This window comes from Acromyrmex echinatior, chromosome 12, assembly GCF_024713525.1.
Source record: "Acromyrmex echinatior isolate Ae372 chromosome 12, ASM2471352v2, whole genome shotgun sequence".
Lineage (NCBI taxonomy): Eukaryota > Metazoa > Arthropoda > Insecta > Hymenoptera > Formicidae > Acromyrmex > Acromyrmex echinatior.
In genome coordinates, this window is record NC_141863.1 from 12,514,111 (window position 1) to 12,526,708 (window position 12,598).

A 12,598-nucleotide genomic window follows, 5' to 3' on the forward strand; every position below is an offset into this window, starting at 1 on the left:
CGCGATAGCGTCGTCTTTATCGTGCGCTCCGGTCACGACATCGTCAACGTAGCAGTCGTGTCGTAACGCACTCGCGCCTCGAGGGAAACGCGGTCCGTCGTCGTCGGTGAGTTGGCGCAACGTGCGAATGGCGAGAAATGGCGCGCAAGTAACCGTAAGTAACGGTCTTCAACGTAAACTCGCGTATAGGTTCGTCGATGCTGTGGCGCCAAAGTATGCATTGATGCCTTTGATCTTCGGGATGAACGAGAATCTGCCGATACATCTTTTCGATGTCAGCCACTAGCGCGTACCGATGCCACCGCCACCGCAGAAGTACGTTCGCGAGGGGTGGCAGCAAGTTAGCCCCAACTAATAGATGCGTATTGAGCGACTCACCAGACCTTGTGCGCTGCGATCCGTTGAAGACGACTCTGAGCTTGGTCGTGGTGCTGGATTCTCGAAGGACACCGTGATGCGGAAGGTAGCACCGATCTTCGCTGGAATTCGGAGGTTCTGGCGCCAATTCCATGTGCCCTTGGTCCTCGTAGTCCTTCAGGAAGGCTCGGTAGAGATCGCCGAATCGTGCGTCTCTCTCACATCGTCGCTCCATGGCGTCTAAGAGCCGTTCGGCAGATCTTCTCGTATCAATCATCGTAGTCAGCGGAGATGCGAAAGGTAGTCGCACGATGTATCGTCCTTCGGCAGTGCGTTGATGCTGCAGCGCGAAGATGTCTTCGCATTGCTGCTCCCTTGGCGTGAGTGCGACAGGAGCGGGCGCTTCTCGTTCCTGCTCCCAGAAGCGGTGCACAAGGTCGGCAAGCTCGTGATCTACGGTGCACTGAAGCGAGTGGCGTTGTGCTGAGTTGGTTACTTGGTCGCAACCTCCCGATAAGATCCAGCCGAGCAGCGTCTTTTGAGCGATAGGCGCTTGGGGGCCTCCCTTGCGGAGACCATCCTGGAGAATGATTGAGCATACTTCCGCTCCAAAAAGCAACTCAATAGCGTCGTTTGCTGTGTAGTCGGGATCAGCCAGTTGGAGCCCCTTTAGATGTGGCCACTCCGTTCTGATCCTTGCGTGAGAGCCTTGATAAAGCGACAGACGTGGCAGAACAAAGGCTCCGACGGTGAAGTCGGTCCCTGTTGTTAACGAGGTCACCTTGAGTGTCACCTTTCCCCTGCTGGGCCCGGAGCTTTTGCCGCTGATGCCGATGACCTCGATTGAGGATCGAGAGCGTGGCAAGCGTAGGCGTTGGACCAGAGCCTCGGAAATTAGAGAAATTTCCGAACCTTGATCGATGAGCACGCGTGTGGTGTGCTGATTGCCGTGACGATCAGCGATGGAAACTCGCGCCGTTGCGAGCAAAATGGCCTTGTGGTTGTTGTCGCGTCGCACCGCAGACAGTGAGCTGACTTCTTGAGGTTTCGGTGAAGCGTACGCGTCGTGTAACATGGAGTGGTGACGAGACTTACGCACGTAGCACACGTCTTCGTCGAATGGCACTTCGCGAAAGCATGAGAGCCGAGACAGTTAAAGCACAGCTTGTGAGTTTCGGCGACGGCCTTGCGGTCGACCGCGGATTTTTTCTTGAATTCTTCACATACCATCACGTTGTGTTTTCCCTTGCATAGGACGCATTGTGAAGATTCGGTGTATTTTTTGACGTGATGCGATTTGGCAGATCGCGACGGGTTGTCGGAGACCTTGAGCGATTGTGGTTTGGCGGCTGTAAGAGTAAGTGCTCTTTGGTTTATGAAGTTCATTAGCTCTTTAAGAGTGGGCATGTCGCTCGAGGCGCGTGAGAGTGACTCCCACTCCAGGCGAGTTCTTGGATCGAAGAGCTCGACGGCAAGATGAGTTAGTAGATCGAAGCCATGAGAGTTGATAGGCCTATCAATGTTCTCCTGGCCGTTGACTACCCTGGTCAAGGCGTTGAAGACGCGGTTGAGCTCCTCCGCACTTTCGCTCTTCATCTTAGCCACGGCGGTAAACTTGGAGAAATTGGAGCGAGATAACTCTCTCTTGTTTTCGTACCGCTCGCGTAGCAGCTCCCATGCGCGTGGATAGTTGTCTTCGGTCATCGCTAATGGTTGAATCAGTTCCTTGGCAGGACCCTCCAGACAAGTTTTCAGATAATGAAATTTCTCGATTGCTGAGATTGATGAATTGTTTCCGACAATGGATTGGAAGAGATCTCGGAATGTAGGCCAGTCTTCGAATGCGCCAGAGAACGAACTAATCTTGAGGCGAGGCAGCGACGGTTTTCCGGACGACACATTACCTTCTGTTTTGGAAGCTGAGCTCGGTTCTTTCGCAATGAGTTTCGTCCGATACTCGTTCAGCAGTCCTCGCTGCTGCACGTACGTGTTTTCGACGGAATCGACGAATTGAGACGTGTTGTACTCACTCTCATCGAAGGCGTCCTTGTAATGAACTTGAAGAAGATCGTGTTGCTTCTCAAATTTCGCCCACATCTGGTCGAGAAGCGCCAAGCGGGATTCGACCGTGTGGTGGGTGATGTTGGCCGTCCCCAATTTCTTCAAATTGGTTATTGACCTGGCCATGCGATCATGGATGTGGCGCTGGGAGCTCAGCAAGACGTTTATTTCGTCACTCATGATTTCACTCGCGAATTCTTCTTTCTCAGATCTTCTTGATAACACGCGCACTGAACGCGATGCACTCGACACTGCGGATGCCGGCGAAAATCCGGCTCGAAGGACCAGAAAATGTGCGAGAGCGCACCGCGCGGACAGATTCGAGTGAGAAAACAAAACAAAAATTTGTTTTCTCTTTGGTTGAATACAAATATTCAAACAAATATGTTAATGTCGCTAATGAATATAAAAAATTGCTACTATATGAATATATTAGGTGTTGGAATTAATTCGTAGCGTTTTTTAATGAAAGAATGTTATTTATTTCACATGAGCATTAAAAAATACATTAATGAAAGTACTTCCCATCACTTGTAAAACGCTACGAATTAATTCCAACACCTAATATAATATACGAAAAAGATATTTGTAGATTGTGCATGCGTGTATAATTTTTATTTATCCAAATCCTTTTCTTCTTTTTTTTTTTTACCTTAAAATCCTTATAGTGGCTTGTGCAAGCCATTTAGATGCATATTCTGCAAATTCGTTTTCTGTTACTTCTGTATGTGACATACAAATAGCTTCTGAAATGTATATACAAATATTATTCAATATTTTAAATATTAATCAAAGTACGTGTTGTAAATAAAACAATACATCTCTGAATAATTTGTAAGCAGTACATGTTGAGAAATAATTATAATATTTTGTAAAAGATTTTGAGGGAAATATGAGATAGTTGATGTGACAATTATGACAATATAATATATTATTATGATATTAAAATGTTTTTTTCACGGTTATTTTAAAATCAATTTTGATATTTTAAATCAGGACTCGGCACAATTTGTACTTCTCGACCGATTTTCGAATCGGCTCCGCCTTCCGCTGCTCTTCTCATGTCGTCACCCTACGCGCAGTCCAAATGCCACTCAACATTTAGGACGTATGACGCTCATAAACTGAGGTCCACGCGCTTTGGGTGCTCACGCTGTAAACTTCGTTCTATTTTTTTTGTTCATTCTATCTTTATGAAGTTAGTTATGAACCAAAAAAAAAGATATAGAATGAAGTCAAGCCGAGTCGAAAATCGGTCGAGAAGTGCAAATTGTGCCGAGCCCTGCTTTAAATATTATATGATTTTTTTTCAACATAAAATAGATTCTTCAAGTTATTCTGTATAGAAAAGTATTGAGATAACAATTTCAAAAAGTGAATATTTTTAAAAATATTTTATATTTTATCTAGATATGCAAACACTTTTAAGCATAAGATATACAATATCTCTTAAAGTACACATGTTTCGATGATCTTATACTATGGTATTTGTATATGCGATAGAGAATGATATGGAGGATCAATTAATGTAAAGAACGCGCGTATGATTTTATTTAAAAATACAAAATTGATTTAGAAATAACTTTGAAGAAAAATCATTTTAATGCCATAATAATACAGCCATGTTCCTTTCAAAATCTGAAAACTAATTATAACAATTTTTTCTTAACACCTACTATTTATGAGTTATTGATATGTCGATAATTTTATTTAGGATATCTTGTATATACTCATGTTAATTTAGTTGAAATCTTTTTATTTAAATGTATGTACATATCATAACTTTCGAGAAAATCTTAAATCTTTGAAACACTGTTTATTTTTCTTACCAGTCCAATTGAAATTTGTAACTAAATCATTTATTACCGTTATTGCTTTTTTGAATATGTTTCGTATCATGATATATGCATTATTTCCACCAACGATGTAAAAAATATTAAGTTAAAATAAATTACCAAGTTAATAAATAATATTATATTAATGTAGACTGTCTCTCTATATGTATAGTCGTTAATGGTTCTTAATTGCGCAAACTTTTTAAAATCTATTCATTATTATGACAGTATATAGCACAAATATATAAGATTTCATAACGTAATAAAAGGAAAAATATTGGAAGATAGTATGAAATTGTCATGTCACTTAAACGATACTTTTCGTATGAACAGATATTCCACAATAAAAATAAAAAATATATATCATACCACATCTTCCTTGAATTTCATATCTTATAATTGTTCCTCAAACAATGTTAATTGTGGTAATGTACATATCGGGAATTGAATATTGCTTTCTTGTGTAATGTTTATTCGAATATTGTATTTCCTTTTGAAATATTTCGAATTTATTTTCAATAATATTCAATTTATATATAATATTGTATAATATTGTATTTACCTTTCTTAAGATTAGTTTTTGAAATTCTAAAATAAATTAATATTATTTAGTTGATAATTAGGAATATTATTACTGCTTACTATTATATACGTATATCATGCAAGAAATAAATATTTATTGCATGCTTCTTTAGTAGTAAGTATGGCCCACCGAGCGCGCGAGCCGCGAGGAGCGGAAATGGCCTAGCAGGCGCGCCGTTTGAGCTTAGATGCTCGCGACGATAAGCCCCGCTCCTCGGTGGGCCATACTTTCGACAATAATAGGTCGGGAGGACGTGCATATTCGGCTATCTTTAAACGTTAATATTTCGTTAATTATTGCGAGCATTACAAAATGGTACAGGACTTTTCTAGTTAGTTTAGTCCACTCTACCTGCTCGGAACGAGTGGGGCCGTATATTCATGCCACCCTGTATATATATAAGTATTTTTAAAAGTTACCATGAGTATATAGATTTTCATTTTCGATATTTGAAGCAGAACTTGTTATAAAAGATACGTTACTATTTGTAACATTTTCATTGTTGTCACTAATATTTGGAAAGTAACTAAGTATATTAATATTTTTTCACGAATATATCATATAAAGTTAATAAATTATAGCTACATAATACTCACCATTTCTGCTTACTGCATTAAACAAAGTGTTTTTACATAACATATCTCTAGTAGCCGGTGTAGATGTACTCTGCAGTAGCTCTTTATTATTTGACACAAAATGTTTTTGTGAAAGAGTGGGCAGGCTTTGTTTTGATCTAACACTATAATTTTCTTTATGTGAACATAAATCGTCTTCAGAAAGGATGACACATATTTTTGGGCTTTTATACGTCTTCTTTTCTTTTCTTGTTCTCTTAGTTCATACCTGCTTCTTCAACATTTGATGTATCTTCCGCTAAATATAATTTTTGCATACCCTCTTCGTAAGTTTTCTAAATAATTTAAAATAAAATTATTTAAAAAAGGTATAAAAATTATTAATAATAAATACAAACTTGTATGTGTTACATTGTTCACTTACTTACAATACCAAAAACTTTCTTTATTGGTTACCTCCCAATCTATGTTGAATCATATTGCAGATATCAACTGCTGGCTATCACCAAATTCCGCAATGATATATTTCTTGTTATCCATTTTTCTTATCACACAATACACACAGTCATAATAAATATGCATTATATTACAGAAATATATATAAATATATATATATATATATATATATAAATATATATATATATATATACAATATATATATATGTATATAATGATATCAAAGGAAAAATTTAATATTAATTGTAAAAGTTTTTCTAATAATTGCTGTTTATTAAGAAACAGAAATGCATTCTGATTGTGAATATTGTACAAAAAAAAGATAAAGAAATTTGTCTTATTGGTAGAAAATTAAAATATGTAAAAGATTTATAATATATATATATATATATATATATATATATATATATATATGTATGTATATATGTTTATAATGTGTAATGCACAAAATCAAATTTCAGGATTAAGAGGGAAAATTGCGTAAGTGTTTCTATTGTTCTCATAAGGAATTTTCCACACCTTATAGAACATTCATAATTGACCAAGAATAAACGTTATCATTGTATACAGTCATTATTTTAATATGAAAATCGCTGGATGGACATGGTGATTTATACGGTGATGGGAGAAAATTCCGTAACGGTCAAATATCTTGGAAAATATTGATTATGGAAGAAAATGTTCAATACAAAAGTTTTAGTATATCAAGTGGTCTATTATATGGTTATATTGAAATGACTTTCATGTGACCTTGAAGGAACCGTCAACTTTGAAATCTTAAATGGAAACTCCTATTTTCTATTACATATTCTTAAAGCTGGTGTCAAAACGTTTCCGAAACACTGGTTACAAACACTTTTTGCTTGAGATCTTCCTGAGTTACGAACCTTCAAAGTTTAAGTATCCCCGGCATTATCTAAGGTGTATCGCGTGGAGGTGGCACGGTCGGATATCCACCTCTTCGAGATGCTTGGTCAAAGTGAGTCCTTGCGTGCGTGCGTGCGCGCGTGCGTGCGTGCGTGCATTATTAAATTACAACTTTACATTTAATTACAATTTTCATGCAATATATTATTTTTTCGTACATAATTATACAATTACTATTTTCATATAGTATTTAATCAATTATTATTTTTATTTTACTTATTATTGTTTAATATTATTATTATTATTAATGTGAATATTATTTTTATATAATGAGTTTGTTAACATTATATTATTATATAATTCTGATTTAAAAATATACTCGCTATAAACAATTATGTCTTTTTTTTTTTAGAAAAATCATTCAATAGCTTTATAAAAACTGAAATTTAGTGTTTTTCCAACCCACAATATGGCGACGAGTCATGTAACTTGGGACCCACTACATCTAAGGAGCCGATGCTCAGTATCCACTGTATGTACTTATACTGTGCCGGCGTCCCATGGAACGGAAATTTACAGCCGAACAGAACAGCGAAACCAATCACAACTCTGCAGTCATTATTCTGCTTTCTTTTCTGCAATTGTGATTGGTCTCGCTGTTCTATTCCGCTGTTAATTTCCGCTCTATGAGTGCACTTCCATAGAGCAAAAATTGGCAACGGAACTTGCGGAATCAACACGACGAATCACAGACATTCCATTTTCTTTCTTACGCTTTTCTTAAATCCTTTATGTCCCATTGAACAGAATAAGCAAAAGCGAAACACACGGAATATATAAAACCATACTTTTTGTGTTATTTACAATACTTGTAATAATAAAAATTTTAATGTAAATATAATAATGTATATAACAAACTGGTAAACATTAAAATATTTTTAACATATGGCTTCTGCACACAGAACGCTTGCCGCGCGGAAGTTGTCACAATAACTAATAATTCAATGTTCTTAAAGCTAGTCACACACATTTTCAGAGTAACAGTAAGGTTTTCGATCAAGCGGCAAGCGTTCTATGTGCAGGACCCAATAATCGTAAAAGTATCTCATAATTGGCTGAAACTTCCGCTTTCGCGTTTACCGCTCAATGGGATATAAGAGAAAGAAAATAAACGGAATCGTAGACTACTGATTAATATCTACATTCATATTTAATTATCGAATCTCTGACATTCTGCTGTGTCCATATTAATGAAGAAGACAAAAAACAGTATCCAATCTCATTATATGGACAATGGCTGTAATATACGACAGCAATAATAATCAACAGCATATAATATTGAAATTATGTGCAACTTTCGTTTATTCCGCAAATTGTAACGGTGAAATTATAGCGAAAATAGCGAAACGACTCCCTAAAAAAAATGTCTCTGAAAACTTCGTTGAAAATATCTAAAATCATTTTTCAGAGATTTTTAGTGACATTCAGAGACTTTTTCAAAGAAATTATCAGAATTCTCCAAAAGTCATCTCCAAGTGTTTCTGAATTTTGTTGAAACTCGAGAATTCAGCGATATTTCTGAAAGTAAAATTTTCATGGTTTCTCACTTTGCAAATACTTTCAGCGAATTATCCGAAAGTCATCTTCAAGTGTCTAAAAGTCGCTGAATTTTGCTGAAATTCGGAAATTCAGTGGTGTCTTTGAAGATAAAATTTTCACGACTTTTCATTTTTCGGAGATTTTCAATAAATTCTCTGAAAATCATTTCCAAGTTTCTAAAACTCCTCGAATTTCGTTGAAATTCGGGAATTCAGTGATATCTCTGAAGATAGTTTTAATAGTATCTTACTTTTCAAAGCCTTTCAGAGGATTCTTTTGAAAATCATTTTCAAGGGTCTGAATGTTTCTGAATCTCACGCGAATTCAATGATGTTTCTGAAACTTAAATACATATAAATAACATGCTTTATCAGTTGAAGAAGTGTTGTAGTACGTAATGCAGGAGACTTATAATCCAGAGGTCTCATGTTCGAATTCCATTAGGTAAATGTTTTTCAAAATAATTTCGGGTAAAATCATTACATATCTTGTATGGAATAACTTCTATTAAATAAAGAAACAAAATTTATAAGTCTTAAAATATAAATTTTTTTTCAAGTATCACATTGAAAATGTCTGAAAAATTCTAAGTCTATGAATATATTGTAAAAAATTTTATGAAAATCTTTAAAAGTCAGAAATATTCTGATAAATATCTAAATTTATACTGAAAAATTCTCTGAGCTCTGCAACATGTCCGAAAATATGGACATTTTCAGGAAAATTTTCAGACTTTTTCAAAAAAATTTTCGGAGAAATTCAGAAAAATTTTTTCACCAGGGCTGTGGTTTGTCGTGTTGATTTTGCGAGTTCCGTTCCGTTGACAATTTCCGCTCTGTGGGACAGCACCCTTTGGTTCCTACACACAGTACGCGACAATGCTTGCCGCACAGCAGAAGTTGGCGCGACAGTCAATTAACATCTCGTTTGTTCGGAAGTAATAGAAATATAATTTCCACCGCGCGACAAAAGTTGAACTCAATCCAACTTTTGCCGCACGGCAGAAGTAGCTTATATTACATCATTTCTAGAAGTTATGCATGGTCAGGCCGACTTAAGAAAGTCGATTGCGTATCATCGTCGAATATTCTCACTTCTCTTCGTATGTACGTGACGTATGAACGGACAAAATCTTGTAAAAATTATCATTTTAAATCGTTTGTATTTCGTATGAAGAGATTTGAAGTGCAAATAAAAAGGTTTGTGAGTCATTCTATTAATTATAATTAATCATTCTTTTTTGGACTATGTACTTGACCGAAATAATTAACTGGATCTAAATTTAACAAAGTTTATACATGAAATCGATTGTATTTTGTATGAAAAATTATAATGTACCATTAAAAACATTTGTGAGTCATCCAGACATTTTTAATTAAATATTAAAATATCATGTATTTGACCGAAATATAGACATAGGTGCTACGATCACGGAAATTCCATTAGACACGATTGGTAGTCTTTCTAGTATTTTGATATTCCAGGACGTATTATGGAATTGCTTGGAATGAGTTCCGATCGGAATTATTTAGTTTCCCTAAAGTTTCTTTAAAAAACATAGAAATATAGGAAATAATTATTTTGATCGGAATCCATTCCGAATAATTCCATTATATGTTTTCTGATTGTTATTCGATCAACAAGATGGATGAGTAATTAACACTGTAATACAAAATTCTTTGCATCATTCTGTGTAATAGACCTCAAATACTATTGTCATAGAATTTAATTATATCAGGTTTTGAAACATAAATTAGAAATTGTTTTATTGTAGGTTTTAACTGTCATTCCTTCAAAATATTGTGAAGTATCTGAACATAAATTAAGTTTAATTTTATATATAATTCAACAAAACTGACATCAGATAAAGAAGATATCATCAAGCATAATTATGAGATGATACGTATGCAACTATGTTCTCCATTAATTAAAAAAATGCAGTAACCAAGATGACTATGCAATATATCTAATAAAAATAATACAGAAATAGGAACAGGTAATGCTGTACAGTTTCAATTATATTTTTATATATTAAAATTAAAGTATATTATCGTAAGTCTGATAAAGGAATTAATTTTTTTATATAAATAGAAAGGTTTTCTCCAAAATTAGATAATGAACAAAGAAGAATTTTGTTTAATTTTATTGGTGATGATTGTCTACATGGAATCGATCATACGATGACATTTTGATTATGTATTGTGATTATGATGCAGAGATTAATTCATATCTTGAATGATTTTCGCATATAAGTAGTTTTTAAAAAATATATTTATATCAAGTGATATATGAATAAAAATATTTTAGGGCGATCAACAATGTAACTTATTTATAGTATCGAAGATTGTATGGAAGATGTTAGCTTATGTACCAGAATCCAAACAAATTGTACTGTTCTTAACGCTGGATATCATTATGATCTAAGTCCTTTAACAAGAGCTTCAAAAAATTATGTGATACCTTTGCGTATAAAAAATAAAACCTATTGAATATCTATAATAAGATAAAATAAAAATTAATTTATTTTTAAAATAAAAGGTTTTCTGTTATATAAAAATTATACAATCAAATATACAACAAATTATATAGATATTATATTTACATTATAATTAATTTTAATATAAAATCTGCTTGTCGATACCTACCTATTAGATTTTTTAGGATCGTCTAAGCATGCTCCAGATTTAATTGGATACATGATACCATGAAGTAGTATAGACTGGCAGACATGTAATATTATTTTAGGTGATTTGAGGAATTTTGTTTTATTTTGTATTTTTATATAAACTTTGTTGAATTTAGATCCGATTAATTATTTCGATCAAGGTCCAAAAAAGAATGATTAATTATAATTAATAGAATGACTCACAAACCTTTTTATTTGCACTTCGTAACTCTTCATACGAAATACAAACGATTTAAAATATTGCAATTTTTACAATCGGAGATTTTGTCCGGTCACGTATCGAATCACTTCTCGCACTTTTATCTTATGCGAAAACATACGCACGATTGGCTATAATCATAATGAAAATACTCTAAAGATATCCCTAAAGTTAATCATGAATTAAGTTAATCGCAGTGATTCTTTTTAATTCGAAGCCACCCCGAGTCAATCGAAATTGATTAAAAAATCACGGTATGAAATTTATTAATAAAGTTCGGACACTGGTTTATTCTTGCGTTCACATCAGGCATACAAATACATCATGGATCACATAATTGTTTATTGTCTTATCCGATAATGATGCATTGATTGTATCTAAATTCGATATTATACAAAATCTTTTGATTTCATATTTAAAATAAATATAAAACTTAGCTAATGAAATGGTCATCAAATAATAGATTCATAAATTTTTTATTTAAACATAAAAATGGATTACATTAATTATTATATATCATAAAAACGGCTGATAATTAAAAGACTGTACTACATAAATATTAGAAAAAATTATATTTGTATATTATTATTATTATTATTATTATTGTAACAATTAAAGAATTACAGTTTTGCAACGTTTCTGGAATATTACAGGCATATTACTGAAATTTTGCAGACATTGTTAATTTACATCTCTGCAATGTTACATTGCAACTGCAATATTGCAACATTGCAGCAATATTGCTTCAATCTTCTGTGCTGTATGGGTATACTCACAAGAGTGAAAATTACAGAATGCGAATGCGAAATGCAAGTGATACATAACTATTGTGATACATAACTTTTGTTGTGATGTACGTAATGCATGGTCTACAATGAGCAATAGTGAATTAAGGAATAAACATAGAAATCAATTAATTATAGTTGATTATTCTCCTCACATTCAACTATGATTGGTTAATTTCTACGCTTACTCTTTAATCCACTACTGCTATTGTCTATTGTAGACTATGTTATAATAATTCTTGCCTACCAGAAATCATTCAATAATTGTTATACATCGAGAAGTTTCTATAATATATCAAAGTTTCTATAATATATTTCTGTATCCTCTTTATGTAATTGTTTAACATTCTTTTTTAAACAATTACATAAAGATGGTGTTACATATGTTAAAGAGAATGTTAACAATTAATCGTTAGTCAAAAATTTTAAATGATAAAATTATTCGCTTATAAAGGAAAATAGTTATTGCGATATAGAATCCTTGTTACTTGAGACTTTGTAAGATTTCGTATGGAAAACACGGAATTTCCAGATTCACTTATTTCCTGATTTCAATCTTTGCAAGTCTGTTGTAGAAACTTCTCGATGTAAATTT

The 12,598-nt window shown here is 34.0% G+C and overlaps 1 protein-coding gene across 1 annotated transcript; it reads right to left on the reverse strand.

The window, feature by feature from the left end:
• Nucleotides 1-43: 43 nt before the first annotated feature.
• On the reverse strand, nt 44-2,598 carry LOC147907937 (uncharacterized). The gene is made up of 2 exons (XM_087411675.1): nt 1,585-2,598; nt 44-1,447 (listed from the first exon to the last, which is right to left on the reverse strand). Exons 1-2 carry the CDS (start codon nt 2,596-2,598, stop codon nt 44-46), a joined length of 2,418 nt encoding a protein of 805 aa, XP_087267801.1.
• Nucleotides 2,599-12,598: the final 10,000 nt, after the last annotated feature.